A 25,201-nucleotide genomic window follows, 5' to 3' on the forward strand; every position below is an offset into this window, starting at 1 on the left:
CATTTTGTTTTATGTATGTATGTTTTTTTTTCTGGATCTGTCTTCTCTGCCAAGTTTTACCAACCATAATATTTCATGAGCCAGTTATGAAAGCCGGGAATTCTGATGCTCATGCTGCTAGCATAACATACAAGGTATACATATTCTTATCATGCTGGTGGGGCTTGAACACCATAAATAAGACCTGTTATTGTCCACACTGTGCAAATAAATATTGTGCAGTGATTTCTGCTCAAAGAAAAGACTCTGCCTTTGACCATGTGATTGACAGCCCCTTCCATGTCTTGATGGATAGTAACCACACACACAGGATAGTCAGCCCTCCCTCCTCCGCCCTTGTCAGACAAACCAGTCAGAGCTGGTGACTTCAGTGGGTGTCTTTACTGAGGACTGGGAGACTGGGCCCTTAATGAGGGACAGAGGTGACTGTAGGAGCAATGGACGTTTCCTTTCCTGTTGCTATGACTGAGCGTGAGACTGAGACAGGCTTGGTAACCTTGGGGACTGAAGTTATTGTATTATTATTTATATTGTGGTAGCGCTTAAAGATCCCAGCTGAGAGTGGGGTCTCATTGTGCTGGGCCCTGCACATAAGAGCGGCCTTTTTTTTTTTTTTTTTTTTTTTGTTTTTTAATCCACAGAACTATTCCAGTTTTGGGAGCTGCAGAGCAAAGCACTGCACCACCCTGGCCACGTGCCTCACTGCTGTCCTGGAGAGACCCGCCACCCCAGGGGTGAAAGGAGAGTTAAATTTCCATGGCCCATTCATTCCTTGGCCTCTGCTGAGCCCAGCAGAGGGGCTTAGCTGTGGTGGTTGCTGAGGTGCGGATGCCTGTCCCCCGAGAACCAGGCTGAGGTTTTTCCTTCCATTTAAACCAAAAATACCAACAAATCTATTAAAAAAGACAGCACAGGAAAAGCTTTTGCCGTTCAGGGACAGATGCACTCGTCAAGCCTCCGGGCGAGGTGCAGTTTGCAAATGTGCCCAAGGCCTTGGGTGTACTAGGGATTCCAGCCGTTGGAGCAGCTATACCCGTGTAAATCCTCAGACCTTTACCGCAAAGTTGCTATTTGCACCAGGGATGCTCACACCTTGAAATCGGGCTGCGTGGAACCAGAGCAAAATGCAGTCTTTGCCTGTCCACGTTACAGATTTGCAGCTACCCTGGTGGTGGGAACTGGGGCAAATCCCCCAATATAGACCAAGCTGGTGCAACAGAGTTCTTACGGGGCTTCCTAGACCTCCCCTCATCCCTGCTCCCAGCCTCAAATCATCAAGGGACGGCACTCCTGGACTTTAGCCTATGGACGCTCCTCTCATGAGTGCCAGGGGAAAGCTCTGACTCTCTGAAAGTGATTGGGCCCTGTGATCTGGATAAAGAGCCCCATTCTACCATCTTCCCAATAACCTGGAGTGAATTGTCCTTTCCTCCAAAACTTCAGTCAGTGGGCGACTAATAGCCCGTTCAAGCAAAAGGAAATTGCCCGAGGGCTGCAACAGCTGCACATGAAAGAATTTGAAGAGAGCAGCACTGTGGCGAATGCCCGTTCTCAAAAGGACTGGGATCCTTCTAATCTGTTGGCTTCTCAACATCTCTTAATGTAATTTTCCGGAACGTCAGATGGGAGGTGGAATTTAATCCAAGCTCTCCCTGGTGCCTATACAGATTTACCATTCCCCGGGTCCTGCTCTCCCAGTAGCTAATATGTTCAGTTGTGGATCATCAACGACTTCCCTGTGCTGTAACTTTCTTCTGTCAGTGAAGGGAAAGCATCCTGCAAACGCTTCCCTGACGTGGCAGAAGGGCAGGGAGCATTGTTGCTAAACCTGTACTGCAGCACCCCTGGATGTGAGCATTCGGGGTGAGCGTGAGGTTTGCCTGTCTGTAGCAGTGCTGCTCTTCAGCACAAGGACGGCGCCGATGCAGGGGGTCAGACCAGATGATCATAATGGTCCCTTCTGACCTTAATGTCTATGAGTCTATGAGTCTGAGTCCACGTAACATAAGCCACACAACGTGACATGGAGCTTCCCGTGTGCCTCCTGTTATGCGTTTCATTCTCAGGCACAGCAGTGACCTAGGCATTACAGGGACTAGGAGGGGTCTTCAGCCAGCAGCGCATCACATTGTTTTGGTCCTGGCTTCAGTGCCTGGCACAGCAGGTTACAGCAATAGATGTTCTTGGCTGATGGAATCTCAACAGCCTCTGGCATGGTGCCCCCAGATCCACCAAAGACGCGTGGCTATCCTAATACAGTGACCTGCCTCGTCAAACAGAACAGTTCGCCTGCTCTAGTAATGTAGGGTCCAGTTAGGTCCCCTTCGCTCCTGCTGAGTTGAACCTAAGGGTACTGCAAGTCCCACTGGAATCCCTGGGACTGCCCGTGAGATGAGGCACTAGTCAATAGGATGAGGGGTGGCGCAGTTCCATCTTTAAGGTGCAGTTACAGCTTTGTCATGTTGCACTGACCAAAGAGCAGATTGTGGGTATGTCTGCAAGTCAATCCGGGGGTGCCCAGCTGAAGGAGACATCCCCGCGCTCCTCGCACTGGGGTGGCTACGGTACTTTTAGTGCAATAGCTCGATGCGAGTGGCAGAGCGGCTAGCTGCTTCCAGTGCATTCCTTTCCAAGATGCTAGGCATATACTCAGGGTGGGTAGCCCCTCCTGCTGCTCGCACCGCTGTGGCTACACTCTGGTTTTAGTGCGCTAGATTGATCCGAGCCAGTGTGGGTGTATCACCCCGTTTGAAATGTAGACCTGCTGTGCGATTCAGAAGTGTTATTTGGTCCCTGGTTTCTCCTTGCTGCATGGGGGGAAGTACCCTGTGCAAGCTCTCTGCTTAGGATAGATTGCTTTCCCTGCCATGCCAGCCCAGCTGGAACGTTGTGGGGGATGGAGTTTTCCCCATGCTTGCTCTCTTCGCTTGGGAAGGAGAGAAGTGGCCCTGTGAAGCCTGCATCCACTCCGGTAGGCAGTGTGGCCTACCAGACCGAGCACAGGATTGAGCCGCGGGAGGATCTGGATTCTATTCCCAGACCTGTTACCGACCAGCTGCGTAGTCTTGGGCAAATCACTTCTCCGCTCTGTGCCTCAGTTTCCCCTTCTGTAGACTGGGGCTAATGACACCAACCTGCTTCGTAAAACAGTTTGAGTTCTACTGATGAAAACCACTATAGAAGAGCTATGTGGTATTATTCTTATTACCAGCAATAAAGGTAGAGAGTGCAGGGGAATAAGGGGCACTTGATGCTCTCTTACACACACTCCCCCACCCCAGGTAACAGTCTGACCCTTACTGAGCAACATCTGAGCCATAATGGGGGCCCTGTTTCCCCTTTGGAGTAGGATGGAAACAAATCCCAGGCTTAGATTCAGTTTTGAACAATGTTTTTATTATATGTTTAGTGTTCTCTATACAAAAAAATCAGTTTTTTACAGTGATTCTTACCCTCCCCCCCCACCAAAAAAAGATAACTGAATATTTTGGCCTTTTTCATTGCTCATGCAGTCAGTTTATAAGTCCATATATTAAACATTTCTCTATAGTCCATAAATCGTCTTGCTGTAAGCCTTTCTTTACAGCCTCAGATATGCATTTATCACGGGGAGGGGGGGGGGAGTAGATTAACACAAAATAATTGTGTTTTCTTTTTAAAAAAGGCAAATAAATACTTAGAATGTATTAGAACGACCAGGAGGTTTTAGACAGAGATGGGGGTTAAATATTTACAAATGAAAAACAAAACAAAACTGAAAACCACAGTCCAATGTTTTCTTTCCAACACGAGCTGTGGAAATGAATGCTTAAAACTCCGTTGTGCAAAGGAAGAAATCTGTTTTGCAGATTCGACATGGGTTCGGACTGCAATTGACATCACAATCCGAGAACAATGCCCACTTGAAAAGAACACATGGAGAGATGGGCGTTGCTGGGCAAAGGGAAAGCCACTGATATAGTGGAGTGTTTAAGAATTGGAAAAGCATTATTATTTCCTTTAATAAAATGGGTTGTTGTAGTGCACGAAACACGACGTTTTTCATTTGTACAAGGTTTTATTTTTTTATTGCTTCACTGAAATCTTTCACTGCTAGTACAGAATTAACCTGGTACAATGCACATTGTTACAGGTGGCAATCACTGCTGTGCTAGGACACGCCCTTTGCATCTGGCTACGTTCCAGGAAATGAATTCAGTGCCTCAGAATTCTTCCCGGGTCAGGACAGCTGCTAGCGTGGATGGGAAAAGGCCACGATGGATCGACTGAGTGCTGCTGGTCAGGTAAAGCATGTAACAAGAGACAAAATCCTAATGAAGGTCAATAATGCTTCCCCCACCTTCTTAGTTGTCCCCCCCCAAATATCTACAGCAGGATGTCTCTGACAAATAATGGGTTGCATCTTGTTTAGTCACTTAAACGCAATTCATAATAGGCCGATCAATCTCTGTGGTCAGAAACTTAGTAGAACAGTTGACCTCTGGGTCATGTTTTGCAGGGTGGAAATGCGGGAAGGGGGAAATGTGTGGGTGTGGGGAGTGGGATGACCTAGGTAGTTTCCAGGCAATTTAGACTTCAATAGCATTTCTGAAAGCAGGATTTCAAGACTATGAGCTGTCATTCCATAACACAATCGATCCAACTCCTATATTTACTGTCTCTAAGGAAAATTAGGAGCAGCCTCAATATCATGCATATGTAGCTCCTGTTTCTCTCCCATCGTTTATGCACCCTGGATCTGCTGGAGAAGGAACAGCAGCTTGCTCTCATAAGGCCACATTTCAAACAGCTACAGAGCTTTTCCCCTGGCTTTGGGTGCAACGGGGCCTTAGCAATGGAGTGTATAGCTAAACTTCCCCAAGTATATATATGGGTTTAGTTTGCCATGTTACAGAAGTGGGTCCAGACTTGCTAAGGTTGGATCTAGATCTGGACTTTTCCCAGGCTTCTGAGAGTGCTCAGATCTGAGATTTTGGTTCAGGCCCTTCTCTAGTTCCTCATGTCTTCCACCAATTACAAATTTTAACAAAGGAGCTGCCAGTTTCAAGCAGGACAGGGCTTGAGTGACAGGGCAGTTGAAAGCGCTGCCTGTGTCTGGATGTAGAACCAGATTGTTTAGGGGAAATGCTGCCTTCACCAGCAGAGGGCATGCTTAGAGGAGTGGACGGTGCAATGCCAGCTTACATGTATGTTCTTTCTATGCCCTTTTGGCATCGTAGGCGGGATGGCTCAGTTGGTCAGACACTCCACATGGTGAGGTGCTTGGTTGACCTTCAGAATGGGAGCAGTGTGCCCCTCTGGCTGCACACTGCAGCATATGCCCTGGGCACGTGACAGTGCTCCGTAGCTGATGGGCTCTGCCTACTTGAGGTCATGGTGCACAGACCAGCCCGGTGACTTGGATGAATCCCCCACGAGGGCAAAAGAGAGAGAATCTGGATTGTTTGCACTGCACAGACCTCTTTGGACAGCCAGGTATTATAGATGAACAAGACCTATTAGCTCATCCAGTCCATCTCAGGGGAGACAGAGCATGACTGTTTCCTGCAGTATGTCTCCTGCGGTGCAGCTCCATAGGTCGTCTTAATGGCTTATCATCTACCCAACTAAAAACGTATTTGATGCAGGCATTGTTAATAGCTCTAGGGCTCCTGTGGTGATTTTACAGTAAGGTCTTGTAGAAGTCATGCACATGTATTAACTTAGCCACCAAAATTCTAATTAGCCTTCAGTCAGATGGCTTTGGGGAAACACCTAATAAACCTTTATGGAAAAGACCTATGGAATATAATAGGAAATGTTATGCTCTGTGTAGGTTTGTGAACCTCCCTATAGATTTAACAGAGAATTACCTGTTCCTGCTGCAAAACTCTAGAGCAGTGGTTCTCAGCCAGGGGTCTGGGCCCCCCTGGGGGGCCACGGGCAGGTTTCAGGTGGTCCTCCAAGCATGGCCAGTGTTAGACTTGCTGGATCCCAGGGCAGAAAACCAAAGCCCCGCTGCACAGGACTGCAGCCAGGGGCCCCGAGTCCCACCACCCGGGGCTGAAGCCAAAGCCTGCGCAACTTCGCTTTGTGGGTCTCCCCTGTGGTGTGGGGCCCCAGGCAATTGCCCTGCTTGCTACGCCAGCCCTGGCTTTTATATGCAGAAAAACAGTTGTGGCACAGCTGGGCCGTGGAGTTTTGATAGCGTGTTGGGAGGGGCCTCAGAAAGAAAAAGGTTGAGAACCCCGGCTTTAGAGGCTGCTTCAAAAAAACCAACCAACACAAATGTTATACTACATCCTATAGCTTTTTAATTTCTACAGATCCAAACTCCATTTCAATAGACCCTTATTTTTCATCCTTAGTACATCGTACAGGACTTCTCCATAAAGGATGTGTGCTCTGTGCTTGGCTTTCTTTTTTAGATTCAGATCAATTTCTGGGGTAACATTGACTTCAGTGGAGTTAAGCCAGGGATACATTTTGTCCATTTCCTCCTACATTTTTTTTTTCTTTTGTGGTTACTCAAGGAGCAAGGAACACGGTGTCAGGGTTCTGTATGCTGAGGTGTCAGGAACCTGACTCATCTGGTCTTTTTGAGGTAACCCTCTCTAGTCTCTGCTGATCTAGGAATGTTATGGTGGCTTTAGTGAGCAATATGTGAAATAGCCACAAAGCGAAGCACTTCTCTTTCCTTTTCCAAACAGATGCTATGTAGGTGGCTCAGTAAAGTGATTCACAGGGACAGAACATAGTGGGTATGAATTACAGGCCAAGCTGCTCTCAATAACACCCTTGCAACTCCATAGGGGTGCAGGTGTAATATGGTGATTAATTGTGTCTCAACCCCCTCTAGTGGCTGGTCCAGAGAGAGGATAAAAACTTCCTATTGCTACCCGCCAATGGAGGCACTCCTTTAGATCAAATGACAGAGGCATGTGCTTTTGGTGGTTCCTAGGTACATTCCCTGTGATGTTCCTGGGTGGGTGGTTGGGGAGGCTGTTACACCGGTGATTTGGCCTGTGTGTACAGCATTGCTTTAAATGATGATCCCAGACGTGTACACCACATGTCCTCTTAAACTCAGCACTGTTTGAAATTTGGCTTAGTGTGTTATAAACTGTTCAGACGTGTCTGCTTTCTTCCCTGGAACTGAGTGTTATGGGTCTCCCCTTGCTATGGAACAATGTCAGCTGAGTCCATTAGAATTAAGCCTCTGGGTATAATGCATTTACATTGACAGTAACAGAGCGATGGTTACGATTTTTCTCCCTCTAAAGGAAAAAGTGAACTACCGTGGCAGGTGATTTCCTTTGTGGCTTAGACCATGTTAGCAGGAGTAACCCTATGCGTAGGAGGCAGCTTTGGCAGTCCTTTATCAGCAGTCTGTGACCCATTCTGATTCACATGGTGCATCTAACTTCTTTGCCACAGCTAAACTCTCCCTCCTGTTTCTTTGCTTGATTTGACTGAGTGTGTTACATAGGAATGGACCTACTTTGGGTTTCTTTCTTAGAAATGCAAAATAGTTGAGCTGTTAAATATCATGGCAGCTTTAGGGAATGTGGCAAACATTGTGTCTAAACTATCCCTTTTAGTAGAAACTCAGTGGTTTGAGCATTGGCCTGCTAAACCCAGGGTTGTGAGTTCAATCCTTGAGGGGGCCACTTAGGGATCTGGGGCAAAATTGGTCCTGCTAGTGAAGGCAGGGGGCTGGACTCGATGACCTTTCAAGGTCCCTTCCAGTTCTAGGAGATGGGATATCTCAATTATTTATTTATTTATTTAAACATCTTTGTTAGCAAGATGTCTTTGTAGCAAAGTAGCTTGAAAGCTAAAACAATTGTATGAATCCTACTGCATTTAGTCCATTATGTCCAACAGAACCATCTTCTTCAGTTAAAAAACAAAAACCCTGCTTAACATTGTATAAGTGTGAAACTGTCTGAAGTCCTCTGATCTCTCTCAGCAAAGGTACCTTTGGTTTCAAAAGTGCACGAGATGGGGAGAAGACACACGGCATTTGCCACTAAGTACGGGCTATTATAAAACTCTATCTTCTACAATGATCCATGCTTTCTCAGCTGGAAGGGCTACACAGGCATCCTCATTCCTAGTGGACTGACAGACTCACGTCAGCGGCTTAAGCTGTGGGTGAATACTCTTAGTTTATTAAACTTCAGGGGAAGTTTGAAGCTGTATAAGGCATATGGAAGAGCATTGTAATGATAGAACTTCCTATAAAGACATGTTATTACAGCGTATTAGCAGGTTAGCTGAACTGAGTTGTCTTGATATGTAAATAACAAAACGGATGAGTGTCCCACATGCAGCCTTAAGCACATGGAAATTTCTCCTGTGGGGTGATTGATCGAAGGGGAAAAGGCCGCTGCACCAGGCTAAGAGGAGATTTTTAACTGAGAACAAATTGAATGACACCCCATTGATCGGAATCATGTGGAAGGAGATCCCATGTCCTGCGTCTTTGCCATTTACAGGCCTGGGCATCCCTGAAACTTTCAAGGAGCTTAGCAGCAGCTGCAATGCTGGATTAATATAATTTGTTCTTTTACCCACCCCCACGGCTGTTAGGTGACTGGACATATGATATCAACCCTTAGTCCCTTTTTCCTATGTTAATACTGGTCCTTCCTCTTTGCTTCCCACTGATTTATGGGTTTTTCCTTAAAAGTAGTGGGGTTTGCGGGGTTATATTTTTCTCTTATAAAATAAAGAATAAAATAAGAGTGTCCCACATTTATCCAGTGGCTGAGCAGTCGCTTGGAGTCAGGTGAGCTGCATCTGTCTGTCTTCAATCAAGTCCTACATTTCTTCCCCAACATCCCTTTAAAAAAAAAAAAACCCAAAAACTGTTGCTAAGTAGCATGGACGCAGGGTAATCTCACCCATCGGTTCCTTGGTGACCGAACCCAATGTGGATGGTTAGCATTAATAAGAGGTATAACACAGATCCAACTGCACCAATGAAAACCTCACGGGCATAGTCTTCCTCCGGGGCCCAGTGCTGCTTCACCTTACGGGAAGGGTCTTTGCGGTGCTGACTTGTTTTGGAGGCGTTATGAGCGAGGTGTTGGCTGTAAAGACGTCCATCTCAAATACAGTCCCAGAGAATGTCCCGTTAATACAGTAACGTGTTGTTTCTATTCCTCGCTGATTGACCCCTCCTGCTTCCTGGTGTGGTTTCATGCTGCTGTTAACCTGGATAGGCCTTGTATCCCCATCCCCCTTTCTCTGATTTGGGACCTTTCTCCAAGAAAAATAACTTTGAACCCCAAAAAAGGAAAAAACCAGAAACCTCAGCAGTGTAAATGGTGAACCAAAGAGAGCGCTGCGTTATCTAAAAAAGAAGACATGGGGAGAGGTTGGCGGTCCAAGTTCTGAAGCCCAGGGTGTGGAACCTGTGCATCCTGCTCTTCCTCTGGCCCCTTTGGTTCAGCTCAGATTTCAGCTACAGCTACAACACGTTAGCACCCCATGAATCCTTGCCATTCACTTGTTTGCTAAGGAGAGGATGGCATTGGTGACCACCTGGACTGGTCTGGTTTTGTTTGATCTTTTTTCGTAGGTTTTTTTTCATACTCGGGTTCCTGTTGGTGGCGGCGGTTTTACCCCCATCGGCTATGTATATATTTGTCGTTGTGGTTTCAATGTATTTTGTTACGCTAGGGAGTAGATAGCATTGACGGGGGATGTGGCTTCCGAACTCTCGTTGCCTTCTGTCTCCTCCTTGTCCTTCTTGACTGTGTACTGGCCAATAAAGGAGCCGTCCTCATTGAACTGCCCTTCGCCCCCTTCTCCATAATCCACCAAGCTATCGTCGCTTTCCTGCTTTATGGTGCCGTCCAAGGAGGTGTGGCTACCTGGTGGTTCTTTGTTGTCTTCATCGCTGGATGGCAGAAGACAGATACACACAGTAAGAATTGACAGTGTGGTGTTCAAGGGACACTGTTAAAAACTGGGGGCTGGTTTCTCAAATAAAATCCAGTGTGTTTGCTTACAAGATTCAAATGTACAAACAAATCAGGCTGCTGTAACTGCAAATGGCTAGTCACAATTCCCCTGCTATGCAAATACAGCTGCAGTAATTGCCTGCTTATATTAGGCACACAGCTGCATGTGCAGTTTGCACACTTAACTCTTTTGAAAACCCAGCCTCATTTTTATTTTATTTTTTTAAGGAAAACAAATGTCCTTACCTAGTTTATAGATAATCCTTTGCTCAATCAATTGGGAAGAACATTACAATTTTTTTCCTTTTAATTGTTTATCCTCTCTATTTACTTTTTGCATTTCAGTCATCCTTGGACAGTAAAATAGTTGGTTCCACTTTTCTGTCTAGTGAGTTTCACTTTCAGATTCTCTTGCACAGACATAATCTGTCCTTTAGATAGCCATGCCCACCTGCAATTGGGGGTTGTTGTTTTTCAAAGTACTGCAGGGGGGGAGGATGCCAAAATCTGTGCATCTCTCAAGTACCTGCGGAAATTCACTTCTCGGAGTTTATTTTCAATCATTTCATCTCGTCTGTTTGAGGCTAATCTGTTTGAGTCTTCATCCTTAACACTTCTGACATTTTACACTATGAAACTATATTGTTTTCTACCAGAAAGAATAAGCAAGCCCATAGAAAAAACACTTTTCAGAGACGTATCTCACAAAAATCAGGAAAAAAGTTGCATTTCCCCTGTATAGCAAGGACGTGTGTCTCACACACATGAATAATATGTGAGTGGACTGCAGTATACGAAAGAGATGCCTTTCATATCAGTTAATAATGTGTCCTTATTTGATCTCCTATGTCCAGTAGAGATGCTACCTCTATTGAAATCCTAGATGTCAAATTTAATTTTTCTCTTAGTGGGTCTTTTCAATTGAGGACTCAAATTTAGAACTGTCTGCTTCAAAATTGGCTACACAATAAGCAACTATTTCTTGGCCGTGTGTGTGCGTGTGTGTGTGTGGGGGGTCTCTGTCAAGCTAAAGTTTAGGGAAAAAATTGGAATGGTCCAAAGTTGCTTTTGCTGAGTCATCAATCTAAAAAATAATCCAGCATTTGAAAGAAAAATGAGGAATTTTTTGTAGCTTTCCTACACTCGGGCAGTACCTCATTGAAAGCAGCATTTATGCTATGCTTTGGGTATTGTGCTCTCGGTGGAAACAATGCACTTTCCTTACTTGTAGCAAATAAGCTCAAAGAACGATTGTTTCATGACTCTTTTGTAATGCTCTCCAGCCATCAAAGCAGCAACTGAGCGATAAATGGTTACTCTGCAGGTAAAGCGTTGGGCAAAGCTCGGTCACAACGCAACTCATTTCAATACAGAGATAAACCATTGACAGCTATTTTCACTTTTCCTTCCCATTCCTGCCCCTGATCATTTAGATTCAGGTTGTAGCATTTGACAGTCAACTTCCTCCCTCAGAGCTGTGCATCCTGTGAGGACATTGGGAGCTGCCCTTTGGCCCATAGAGCTTAGTGCTGCTTAGCACTGGGAATGACCTATTAGGTCATTTAATCTATCCCATGCCATTTAAGTGATGGTTTCAGCATCCCATAATGTAGGAGGGATTCGGTGTCCCACAGAGCATTTTGCAGCTCTCTATCATATTACCTTGTAACAGCACTTTGTAAATCCAGTAGCACAACAAAAGCAATGCTTGTGGCCTTGTGTTAACTTGGCATCACGCTAAGAATTAACATGGTAGCTTTACAAGCAGCTTCTTTGTTAAGAATTTAAATCTGCAAGCAGTGCCGCCTTTTAGAAAGCCCAATAACATACACAGAGAGTGGCAAAAACCAGAACAGTGGATCTGAAATCTCCTTTCCCAAGGTTTGAGGTGGGTTCAGATAAAAATGGATCTGGATCAAAAGTTTTCCTCAGGTGTTGTTTGCGGGGCCAGACGTCAGGGCAAGGAAGTTTTCCAGACCCACCCCCTGGCTTTGCCTCTCTCTTGGTTCTATTGTGTCCTGTTAGTACATTAGGAAGGTGATGTGTAGAGTCGTTAGCACATTGATGCAACTTAATCCCATTAAAATGGCCTTTCATGGTTTTGGATGTGTGTATGAGAAAATAAGAGCACACAGTTCAGCACCGTTTGGGAAGCGTGATCACGAGTGACATGGGTCAGAGAGAGAGAGAGGTGGGATTTCAATATGTATAACTGACTGATTGTTTAGGCCTAATATCTTTTTGCTTGTGGTTTTGTTGTCTTCACTCCCTCAGCTCCTCCACACAGTGCATAGACTGAGTGCCTCTTGTGGTCAATACATCAGCGGTGCATCATGCAAGCAGCTGACCTGAGGATTCTTAATTCATCTCCCTCAGAACCTGAACCCCCCCCCCCCCACAACCCTTGCCTATGTGAGTAGTCCTTAGTTGTGCAATTGGTCCCACTGAAGCTAGTTGGATTTATTGTCTGAATAAGGATTAGTCACATAAGTGTAGGTTGCAGATTGGGCCCTTAAAATTTAACTGGTTCTGATAGGTGCTCCCAACTCATTGAATGTTTTTCAGGTGGAATGCAACTTGCTGGACATGAAGTGCCCAAAATCTCAGTGTGAGGGAGATGACTGTTGTTTAATATGTTAGGTAGAGGGGCAAAAGGTAAGGAGTATGTCAGCTATGAAAGAAACAAACAGCTCGAAGAAAAAGCTAAATGTGCCGGACTTCTGGCAGCACATGGGTCCTACCTTTCAAGAGACCTTCATGGTCCATGTGGATAGACAAGGTGGAAAGGAGAAGAAAGAATGGGAATAAAACAGAGAGAAGCAGAAAGAGCCGGATCAGAGAGAGATATGATGAGGTATGCATTTAAAGGGGCAGGCGCTGAAACACCACTGCATTCCTCGAGGGGCCAATTGCCTCGTTATACCAAATGGAATTGGTGTTACGTTCCTCGCTGGCTGAACCTCACTGGCTCCCCCTCAAAAGTTAGTACCGAATTAAAAAACAAGTATCAGGCAGTCAGAAAACAGGATATTTGCAGATGTGCTACAGGGTGTTCCTGTCCTGGGAGCCAACTGGATGGCCTGCAGTCACTGCTGTCCGTGGCAGCATCTAGAATAAGTTGGCTAAGGCTTAGCCGAGTGGATCTCCTGTTTTTTTTTCCACCCCTTTCATCAATTTGATTTTTCAGTTGAATGTCATGTTGGTGAAAGGTGGTGCACTGACGGCCCTGGAACCTGAAGGTGACCCACACTGGTCCAGGGACCGCAGGCTCCTCCCAGAAAGGCCCAGTGGGACCTCCTCTAGGGATGAGAGGACAGTTCTATCTCCGTGGCCCATTCCGTTCTTGGTCTCTGCTGTAGACTGGCTGCAGTGGACGGACTGGCAGTACTTGTGATATCGACACTTTGTCGCTGGGAATTGAAATGAGACCTACTGAACTCATTATACGTAGGTCACTGAACAGCTGGCAGAGAGCACCATGTCTGTCAGTCAGTCAGTCTGGGCTGGAAGTGAATTGGAGCCCTACAGGTAAAAGGCTCTGGTTCCCTGAGCTCTCCAGCCAACTTCCCCCTCCACAGCGCTAAGTTCCATTGGAATCGTTTGGTAGAATGAGGCATAGGCACTGGCACAGAACGCTGTCCAAAGATAATGGTCTCCCACTTTGAAAATAGGCTCCTCAGCTCAGCCTCTGCGCAGGGTGACCATTGCTCTTTCAGTGGAATAAAGAGATGCAACAGTATCTCGTAATTACAGGCTGCAGAGATTTGAAAGCAGCATGCACGGGGCATAACAGATGTGAGGGCAAGATGAGCGCATATCAGACATGCTTGTGTGGAGGGAAACCAATGAACTCCCGTCCACTCAAATTCTGTCCTCCTTTTAAACTCTATTTGTTACTTTCCTTCAGCCTAACATCATAACCATTCTGAATCTTAATCAGCCAACCACTCTTCATACCAATTCTTCAGGTTCACCTTCCTCTCTGTCGGCTTAAGGGAGGCCTTGTTTCTCCCACCCTTCTCTGTAACCTTGGGACATTGTGGTCTGATTCTCTGGAAGAGAATCCAGCTAGAAGATGGTATTGTCATGTCTGGTTCTGCACTGCATGCTTAATGCTGTGCTAGTAATGATACTTCACACTTCCAAGGTCCTGTGATTTGAGCACCTCAGAACTTTACACCAATGTTAATCTAAAGCCAGATTCTGACGCTTATATGCTGAGTGGCACTTTCTTCCACAAGCTGACATAACGCGGGCCAGGACTACGCTAAAAAGTTAGGTTGACCCAACTGTGTCATTCGGGGTGTGTGAAAAATCCACACCCCTGAGCGACGGAGTTAAGCTAACCTAACCCCAGGTGTAGACAGCGCTAGGTCGAAAGAAGAATTCTTCTGTCCACCTAGCCACTGCTTCTCGGGGAGGAGGATTAGCTAGAGCGATTGGAGAGACCCTCCCATTGCTGGAGTGAGTTTCTACACTGAAGTGCTTCAGCAGTGTTTGTAGTGAAGACAGAGCCGAAGTCAATAGTCGCTCTGGGGTAGAATCTGCCCCAGTTAAACCCCTTGATAGCACCGAGAGGTAGGTGACCGCTAGGATACACTATAAGGAGACAGCCCCCTTTAAAAATACCTCCACTGACGTAGCAACCCCCCCCCAAACAAACAACCGACTATATTGTTGGTTTTTTATATATAAATTGCATCTAAGTTGTCTGTTGTTTCCCTCCCTCTGACCTCTGCCTTTTGATGGCAAGCTCTTCAGAACAGGGGCTGTCCTTAAGCCTTTGGAAAGCACCCAGCATGTAGTGGGGGCTACCACATATTAGCAATAAAGAGGCATTTCCGATCCCTTTCCATTGTCCTGACAAATGTCCTGCTGCCTGGATGGTGCTTGGGCAGTAAATGGAGCCCTACGGAACTGTTCCTTTTGTTGAAGGATGGCAGCCAAGCTGAGCTGGGTTTTCCTCTTCCATCTGTGGGTGGTGATAGCATTTTAAATAGCCACGGTGCCCTAGAGTCAATAATGCTTCGTAAATGCTTTATATAAATACCCCTGCAATGCAGCCGGCTTGGGGGTGGAAATAAGGAACATTTTGGCCTCAGGCTCCAGGACAAACCCCTGCTCTTACACACAGTGCCATAGGGTGCCTGTCCATGCAGAAAAAAACGGACCTTGAGCTGTTAAGGGAGCGACCTATAAGGGCATGTGCCAGGTCACCGAGTGGCTACTTAGATTAAACAACCGAGACCCAACAGCGAGATGTACAGCGATTTGGCTCATGTCTGCACTGCACAGGGTTCCAATAACACTGATGAAATTCCCAGAGTCCGTCCCATGTGTGCTGGGCCCAGGGTGAAACCTGAAATGGAACCACTAGTTGGTCCTTTGTTGTTCTCAAGTCCTGGTCAGGGATGTCCTCGGACTTGTACACAGTGCATGGAAAATAAGTTACAGTCATTAATATAAATTGCAATTAACTTTCGTAAGCTGTTCTGTCAAGGTGAGCTTACCCTTCTCACAATAACTATTTCCCACCAGCAGAACAGCCTCTCAGAGTGAATAAATTCACTCTGGCTGTCTGCAGGCTAATAAACCATATTGTGTTTCAGTCCTGCTATGTCCCACTGAGCCATCTGGGCTGGCTTCTTAGCACTGGCAAAAGGTGATAGACAAAGCAAGTCCCTTCCATGTGATTATCTTGTCAGAACCTCACCAGCGCGTGCTTGACAGATGGCTCGGCGTCAGCGTACCGGCGTGCACGGAGCAGGCTGCTCTTGCAAAATGAACATTCAACTATGGGGGCACAGACTGTGGCTGCAGCGACAGAAGACAGGCCAGGCAAACAGTTGGTGCAAACTGACGTTCCAATGTCATGGCATGAGAGCTCTAAATCCACAGCCCAAACATGCAAGGGATTGAGAGTCTGGAGGAGGAGTTTCTGTTTGTCGGGCCCACCAAGGTGGGTTTTTGCTGGGGGTTTATTTGCATTCTGTAGCTTTGCATATGCCATGCAGAAAACGAAACAGCTCTGGTCACATGGCATCCTCTTGAGAAAAACAGCCACGACTGGAACATAATTACTGTAGCAGCTTGCTACTAAATGACACAAATATGATTGTCCAAAAGAATCCAATTATTTTGCCTTTTATTCATATAGCTGTCTGGGGCACTACAGTCCTGTGCAGCTTGATACCAAAGCATCCTAGCTCGCTTTGCATTTTAAATAAGTCCTTCCCATCTCTGGTATTTCAGTTTATCAAGTAATGCTGAGAATATTGTGCTAGAGCTTAATCTAAAAACTCATTAAATCAGGGGAAAGATTCCCATTGACTGCAGTGGGCTTTGGATCAAGCCTATATGGAAAGGTTCACTGCAATTACTTAAGTAAAAGAAAATCATAATGTGAAAGCAAGCTACAGACACGCTAAGGAGCAGGCACACGGTCCATCCCAGTTACTAATACTGTAAAAGGCAAGGAAATTAAAGAGCTGGCAATTTTACCTCTTTTCTTTCTTTGGAAGCAACAAGGAAACCAATGTGGAGCCATGAAGACAATACCACATGCATCAGGGGGTAGCTGTGTTAGTCTGTATCTACAAAAACAACAAGGAGTCTGGTGGCACCTTAAAGACTGACAGATTTATTTGGGCATAAGCTTTCGTGGGTAAAAACCTCACTTCTTCAGATGTATAGAGTGAAAGTTACAGATGCAGGCATTATATACTGACACATAATGCCTGCATCTGTAACTCACTCTATGCATCCGAAGAAGTGAGGTTTTTTACCCACGAAAGCTTATGCCCAAATAAATCTGTTAGTCTTTAAGGTGCCACCAGACTCCTAATACCACATGCAGACAGCCACAGAAACTCACTTAGCCCCTTGTTAAAGTATTGTCGTGGCTGGATGGGGGACCTGGCTGCTGTTCTTTCAAGGATGCCATTGAGTTTGAGAGGGGCTGATAGGATGTGGGGTAGGTCCCAGCTGTTGGAGCAGTGTCTGTTAGGCAGTGAAAGGCGTATTTCAGTGGAGGTTGTTGGGATCCTCTAGGGTAAGGCCTGGCATCTGAATCCATACAGGTCGCCCTCTGTGTGTTATGGAGTTCTTACAGGCCCTGAGAGCTAATCTGAACAGCATTTGGACATCTCTTTTCTAGATAGCGCACTAATGCTAAGAAAAAGACTGAGCAACAGTGTGTCAAATGGCTGTAATAGCCTTGCACTGTCTGAGGATCTTTGGCTCTTGGTGTGTCACTGTGTGTGTCTGAAGCCAGTTTCCTCCCAAGGAGAATGATCTTGTCCCAAGTGATTGTTGTCAGAGCATTCTCTGCCTTGAGAATGCAGAGGGTGGAGAAAGGACACCTTATTAGAACATTCTAGTTTGGTGCTTTTCTGGAAATTTAGGCGGGAATGTCTCCTTTTGTAGAGATCTTGCACAGTGGGAGACAGGAGGAGGAGGAAAAGGAAGGTGAAAAGTAATTCATGAGACAGTGCGGTGCCTTGGTGATAGTTATGTGGGGTGGGGGAGAGAATAGAGAGGGGTGAAACTTGAGTCGGGCAGGTGGTGGGATAGAAGTGGCTTATTGAACACACATGCCAAGTAGAGACATACCTGTAGTCAAATGATGGATCATCTACTTTGTGGTCTTCATGATCTAGGACTTCAACTTTTTCACGCACTGTGATAAAGAAGCACACCACCAAGCAAAAGTTAAGTTAAATATGATAGATTTAAAAAATTTAGCTGCATAGTTTCAAGGACGACCTCCTTTCGTGGGTGTGTTTTGTTTGTTTGTTTTTGTTTTTGGGTTTTTTTGCTAAGGAAGGTGGATGAGGAGAATACAAAGTGAGGACAGTAACTGACATGGAAACTGATTGAGACAATGCTCTCACACATCTGATCAAGAGCCCTTGGCAAATGTACTGGGAAAGTCATTATAAATCATTTCATATTTTTAATCTCCAAAAGAGCTGTCATTCTATTAGGATGGGTTTATTTAGAAATCAAAGAATAACTTTGTAGGGGTCAGTGGAGAGAAGTATCACACAATCCCTGCCAGAAAGGGCCCCCTGGGTTCACCTGTGTCTACAGTGGGTACTAGTAAAATCTCACACTGCAGTATCTACCTTGCCACTGGTAGGGCAAGGTATTTCCTTGTGGTTATTTCCTGCGTTAAGAGCGCCTGATTCACCACCACTACTCCGGCATGACTCCCTTGATTTTACTGATGTAAAAGTGGAGTGTTACAAAGGTGAATTAGACCCAGAATGAGGAATGTTGCAAATACCGTGAAAGATTTTATCGGGAATGGGACACACTAGGATTTTAAGGGTGCCAATTGTATCCATTTCTGTATCAAGCCTTAAGCGTGGGTTTAAAGTGGTGCATGAGATACAATTATTATGCTCGTGGTTTTAATTCTTTCTAATGAGACTCCAGTGTTGTACAGATGAAGCAATTTAAAGAGTCAACATTTGCCAGCTGTTGCCACACAGTAAACAGATGCATCCATTCTAAGTAAAGGGGAAGTAATGATCTGATAATATTACTGTGGGGTAGCTGTTGGCAAATGCTGGCTATTGTACTTCATGCAGAGTAGCCTTTCATCTGAGCAGCTCAGTGTGCCCGACATTAACCCCAGGGGTCAGTATTATTCTCTTTCCTGGAAGGAATTATCTGCATTGGGATCAGAACACAGGCCATATTAATACTGCAATTTGACCTCACGTGTGTGTCTGTCTGTCTGTCTGTCTCTCTCTCTCTCTCATCTCCTATGAAGTAATTGCAGGATGTTTGCCCTGTATCTTACCTGGAGCCCAGTCCTGCAAGCTTTCTGCTTACAGGGCTGTGTTGTATGGGATAGGAATCCTACATATGGAGGGGCTTGCAGAATCAGATACTGAGTGTTACCATGGTTCTTGGATACCAAGGTGTAGCAACTCAAATGGCTATAGAGGGGGCATCACTGGGTGAATTCTCCTAAGCCCTGTCTCTGCCTTGGGAAGATTTCAATGAGATGTTTGCAGGAAGAGATCCTTTTGCAGAGAGAGAGAAGCCTATTTGTTGAGCAGATGTCAGGTCACTCTTAACAAGAGCAATGAACTATGCAACCTTTCTCCTGCATAGCAAGCATAGCACGGAGCGCTCACCTCACCTTTAATTAACTGAAATTCTTTCTGGTACCACTAATTTTCATCCCAGGGAGGAATAAAAACCCTTTGACTCAGAAGAGGGTGGCGGAGATGAGTAAAGCTGACTTAGCTCCGGAAAGCTTAGGGGTTTCTTTAAACTCAACAGTGTGAATAAGACAGTGCTGGATATTGCTCTTACCTGGATATTTCCCGCCTCTGCTTCTCTTAATGAAGCACACTATCAACAAAATCAGAACCAGAAGCGCAATGGCACACATCAGCCCAATAAACCAGCCCTGGGTTGCAATGTCCACGTGGTTCTTGGTATAAGCTGGTAAGAGGAATTTCAAGAAAACTAGTTAAAAAGGGCAGAATCTAACAGCAGAGAGAACTAAAAAACTGAGCCAAGGGGCTAGGAAAACCCAATTCACCAGTTCACAAACGATCCATCTCTACAACCACGTTTCTGCATTGTGTGTGTATTGATCAGTTTGTATCGGAGATTACATGGGAATATGGGCTGGGTTTTTTTTTTTTAACGCTTTGTCAACTCAAAATTCTGGCAGGAGCTGTGCACGGCAGAGGATCGCAACCAACATAAATAAAATGGATCTAGTACAGATTAATGAAGGGTGTTTAAAAATAAAGGCAGAAGAAGCTGGGTAACAGATTTGATCCTCCATTTACAGTGATGGGGAAATAAGCAGAAAGCTATATTTCAGGCGGCCCCCATAAATGGGGTGTGAAATTCATCCAGGAAGTAGCGAAAAGCTTTTATTTTCCTGGCACACAGTTAGAACAAAGCACTAAATATAGAAAATTCCCTGACTCTGCTGTGCTCTCTGCATGCAGTGGCAGAATTGGGGAGAATCTCTTAGGGAATAGCCCCAGGTCAGCATTTGATATAGTTGCTCCAGCACTGGTTCTTAAGCTAGGACAAGCCAGAGTTTCCATTAACCAGGCTACCTCTACTTTTAACTCCTTGCTTAGAAGGCAGCTCTGGTGTAGCTCCACCGCTCTTGCTCGCTCTGGGCATTGCCCAAGTATAGACCAGTACCTAGGTGGTACAACCTATCTTGTTTGATAAGGTGTCAAATTCTCTGCCAGTCTGGGTTGAAAAGAGCCATCCCCACTGATGTGAGGAAACGTGGTGACCAGGCGCTGCCACAACGGGTGCTGAACTCGGTTGACCCTGTCCAGCCCAGTGAGGAGGTCAGGGAGCTATATCTAGCACCCAAGAATTTTCCTAGGCAGATTTCCTAGTGGAGATCCTGATGGCAGATCCATGATGAGCAATCCTTGGATTCCAAGAAGAGTCTTGGCCCTAGAGCCCAGAAAGATGGTATGTCTCCTCGCTGGAGGGGGCTCTGTATTACACAGCTTATTTCATACGACAAGGCCATCCATCAGAATTTAATATTAAGCAAGGAAAAGTATCCCAACACTTAACTCCAATCCCTGAGCCGCCTCCTACAACGTTCGGGCAATGGGTATTTGCAGCTCCTAAACACAGTAGGACAAACAAAGCTCTAGCCTATAAATAGCAACTCACTGTTATTTCCTGGCTCTCCTAATCAACATGCACCTGGTATTCAGCAAAACCGAGCAGAGAATAACCTTCATTGCATCAGCGGGCTAAACGTAACCAGACTGCCGTGTAAATATAGATATTCATGGCAAGAGAGATGGGGGACTGCCAGGTTCTGACTCTGATGGGATCAAAAATCTGAGCCAGAATTTACTCGGGTTCGTTCTGACAGGACTAAGATAGCGAATGCCTGCTGTTAATTCTCTTGTAATAAAGAAAACATCCTCAACTAGATTGGGTTTGTTTTTTGTTCAACTGACATTGGCTATGAGGAAGCAGTACCAGAATCCTTAATATGCTACATTTGTTTAATGTCACCTAGGTAGGTAAACAATATCAAACTCTAATGTGAACAAGGGCTCAGAGCCAGTCAGCCACCCAGCTTATCTAGTGCTCAGTACCATCTTCCATAGGCACAGGTCATCGTAAGCAGTGAAACACACTCATACAGTTAGAAACTTAATCAACTCTACTTTGGACCAACCCTCACGCAGTTAGGCAAAAGCGCCATTGCACCGAGTGTATGTGGGCCCCATCCTGCAATTTTTTACTCAGGCCAAAATTCCACGAAGGACTGCAAAATCAGATGCCAGGGCTTTCAAGTCAGGAGGGGTGGGAAGGATATTTTCCCTTTGGGTATTTCCACTTGAATGCATTCAATTCAAAGTAAGGTGAATGGGAACTGTGCGCATGCGGTGACAAAGCACATCTAATGTCCTTATTCAGAATGTCAGCAACAAATAATGCCTGAGAACTTTGAAGTTACCCACATTTTAGAATCACCCAATTCTTTCATGACAAGTGGTCACGGAGGACTTGCTCAGCCAAATAGTGCTGATGTTATATCAGCTATTTTAGATGAAGATACAGAATATGAACAACGTGGGGGAAAGCATGTTCTGTTGGGAAGCTCTCTTAGGATGATCCCTGATTAGGTTCTGCAAGCCTTGCTTGCATCGGTGTTTCAGTTGAAGTCCATGGGACTACTCATACGAGCAAAAGCCACAGAATCAGACTTTAATTCCATCTTAATACATTCCCCAAACTGATCATTTTTGGATTGTACTCAAACATGGTAACGTGATGTTTTTAGAGATACTATACAAAGTAACACCCTAAAAATACACTCTGAAACCTACACATAAAAGCCTATCTAAAAGAGGCATGATATACTGGTCAACACTGTCAAAAATGGGTTTAATTTTAAACATTCCAGATCCAGGGGGTTCCATACCTTTAACACAACTTCAGGATGTTCCATATCTTTTTTTGCCATGATAATTCATGCTTTCACTAAAAATTGAACCCTGATCAAATTGAAACCCCAATGTTAGTGAGTGGATGTTTCTAGCTAAACTGCTACAAAAATTAGGATAGTTCAAGGGGAGGGGGGGAAGGAGTTTTTACTAATGAAAATGGAATTCGAACCTTGCATGGTGAATTGGCACAGCTCTATTATGGATTTATGCCAGCTGAGGATCTGACCCAAGATTTTTAGGAGGAGATTTTCAATGGCACAAAATGGAATTCGAACCTTGCATGGTGAATTGGCACAGCTCTATTATGGATTTATGCCAGCTGAGGATCTGACCCAAGATTTTTAGGAGGAGATTTTCAATGGCACAAAAGGGAGTCAGACCAGTTGTACCCTAGAAACTTTAGCTGGTATGGTAGTGTTGGTTGAGCGCGCTGCTTTTAAAAAAAAAAAAGGCAACATTATTATACAGCCAAAACCCTAGTGTAGACACAGTTATACCAACATAAATGACTTTTTCTGGTATAGCTGTTGGGAAATGGGTATAAGATATACCGGAAATAGCACATTTTTGTCAGTAGAAGCTGCAACTTCACTAGGAGGGTTTGCTGGTATAGCTGTGTTGACAAACCTTCTGTAGCGTAGATCTGTCCTTAGGTGTCCAGTTCTCATTGACTTTCAATGGGAGTCAGCTGCCAGCTTAAATATTTCCCCCTTTAACACTGTCAGCTGGTATTCTGTGCATGCTCCTTTTCTACCAAAGGACCCACTCTGGGAGCTGAACCCTCTTTAAAGATGCAAGTTTTTATAATGAAAGGGGTGAGATAATTCAATGGAATTGAGAATTGAATTAGAGTAACAATGTTCGTGGTGGAGGTGGGGGAAGTAAAATTATACTGGAGAGCTTTGAAATGAAAGGAAATTGTATTAGCAATGCTAACAGGATGGGATTTCTACAGGGAAACAATGCTGAGAAATGGAGTGGTTCTTAACTGAAAGCAAAAACCGCCTGAAAGAAAAGCATCATGCCACTATGTGGAATGGGGCCAGATTTGCCACCGCAGGGAGTGTTTTAAACAGACTGTAACGGGAGGGTCTCTCACTAGGATAGTGGAACTGGGCTACTGTCAAAGTAGGCTTATAATTGCCATCCCTACCCCCCAAAAAATCATGTGATGCCAAAATTACACCTACAGCAAACCTGTATTTAGAGTAAACAGAGTGACTGATCACAGCGTTTGGAAAAAAGGGAATAGGTGGGTGGTTGTAATTTGACAGGATGTTTTGATCTGCCTTTATGCAAGGCCAGCAATTTAGCTAAATAAAAGAAAGAAGCCGGGTAATCCAACAGGAATCGATTTGAAACACCGTTGCGCTGACACTGGATTTCCTGAATTAATTATAAACTGTGATTCAAAACATGCTTTGACTAAAAATGACAAGTTTATGAACTGACAGCGAAATCGGTCGTAAACCGTTGACCGGGCGATTAGCAAAACTCACGTGCCGTTTCTCTGAAGGCTGAATCTTGGACTGGGTTTAAAGAGGGAGCTCACGACACTGTGCTTCGTGTTGTAGGTGGTCTTTAGAGTCGGCTTCACTGCACTGTTGCTTGTATGGCAGCTAATTTGCTCCCAAAATTTGCATGTGGGGTTAACTGTGGGTAGGATTTTCAAAGCTGCCCAGAACCAGGAAACCAATTCTCATTAAAATCAACAGGGATTGAGCATCCAAGCCCTTTAGGTGGTCTTGAAAAATCTCATCTTATAATTATACTGTATGAAAAATACTACGTTAATTGTATGGTAATTATGCCACATGTTGTCCTAACAGTACTGTAAGCTAGCGTATTTGATCATTTTTGTAGACAATGGTGTGTGTGTGTGTGTTCATACGTACGCACGCATACATATTTATATAGAGAGGTGTGTGTGTGTGTATATATATATATAGAGAGAGAGAAAATACTGCGCACAGAAAGACATGCAGCAAAAATATGCATCCAGTGCTAGTTTGATTTTTATACACTGTTGATTTCTAGGTACCAATGTAACTGGCACATTTTGTGAAACTTGCATCCTCCTTCCCCTGTTTTTAAGGGGTGAAAAAAGGAACCCCCCCTTCTTTTTAAATCAAGCTACATTTGTAGTTAAGCATCACTTACAACTGGAAAGCACTGTTCTGATTAACCAAAAGCTCAATAGCGTCGGCAGAGAAGTCAGAGTGCAGTATACTGCAGCCGCGGTGCAGGTGGGCTATTTCAATTTGAATGCAGATAAATAAGCAGCAACCTCTAGAATAGATATTTGCAAAACATAACCAAAAAAAATGGACAGTGCTTTCTTGTCATAAAACATTAATGATGGCACATGATGGGGCAGTGGGCTGTCAACCCTCACGTCAATAGCATCCAGCCAGGATAAAAATGAAACTGCAGCATGCATGCATGCATAAACGATTGATAGCTTTGTGGATCCCATGGTGATAGGGCGAGGGTAGTCATCTGGACTTTATCAGAGGAATAAAGATGGTGAATCTTTGAATTTTAATGCCAGTATAATAAGGAGCCCTTCAAATATAGAAAATGTGGGCTTTGGAATAACAAAAATAAATGCATAGTGCATATCAAAATCAACCAAACTACTTGCTTTTTGGATTCCTTGGACCTTGATTTCCCTTTTAGTTCCTATGCATGAGAGCCCCGCAAGAAGGGGTAAAGAGGCAGGCAGGAAAAGAGAGGTGTCTGTTTAAAATTGGCAACTTACAGCTATTCACAAAGAAGAAAATAGGAACATCTTATAGAAACGGTGAGGGGGTGAAGAAGATAGTGTTGGGATCTGGATTAGGTTTGGGATTCAGAATTAAGAGACAAAATCAAGGCTAAGGTATGGCAACTGGAGGTGTTCTGGAAACCTTCCAGTCCACATCTGAACTGGAAAATAGCCTCCTTTCAATTCTGGATCCAAACAAAAACCGAAACTGTAGGGGCAAGCTCAGATTTCGGGGGGAGGGATAGCTCAGTGGTTTGAGCACTGGCCTGCTAAACCCAGGGTTGTGAGTTCAATCCTTGAGGGGCCCACTTAGGGATCTGGGGCAAAATCAGTACTTGGTCCTGCTAGTGAAGGCAGGGGGCTGGACTCAATGACCTTTCAAGGTCCCTTCCAGTTCTAGGAGATAGAAAAAAAAAAAAATTTAGGGACTTGAAGCCAAAATGCTCAAAATTAGGATTTTTTTGATTTGAGGTTCCAGTTCTAAAACCATAGCCACAAAAATG

The 25,201-nt window shown here is 44.8% G+C and overlaps 1 protein-coding gene across 4 annotated transcripts in view; it reads right to left on the minus strand.

The window, feature by feature from the left end:
- Nucleotides 1-8,131: 8,131 nt before the first annotated feature.
- NFASC (neurofascin) overlaps nucleotides 8,132-25,201 on the minus strand; it is a 192,566-nt gene continuing 175,496 nt past the window's right edge. For all 4 annotated transcript variants that reach the window (XM_054027418.1, XM_054027419.1, XM_054027416.1 and 1 more), the window contains 3 exons: nucleotides 19,284-19,415; nucleotides 17,565-17,631; nucleotides 8,132-9,889 (listed from right to left, as the gene is read on the minus strand). In XM_054027418.1, coding sequence (XP_053883393.1) covers nucleotides 9,661-9,889; nucleotides 17,565-17,631; nucleotides 19,284-19,415 — 428 coding nt within the window. In that variant the 3' untranslated portion in view covers nucleotides 8,132-9,660. The remainder of the gene's footprint in view (nucleotides 9,890-17,564; nucleotides 17,632-19,283; nucleotides 19,416-25,201) is intronic.

The sequence above is a fragment of the Malaclemys terrapin genome, chromosome 4, assembly GCF_027887155.1.
Source record: "Malaclemys terrapin pileata isolate rMalTer1 chromosome 4, rMalTer1.hap1, whole genome shotgun sequence".
Classification (NCBI taxonomy): Eukaryota; Metazoa; Chordata; order Testudines; family Emydidae; genus Malaclemys; species Malaclemys terrapin.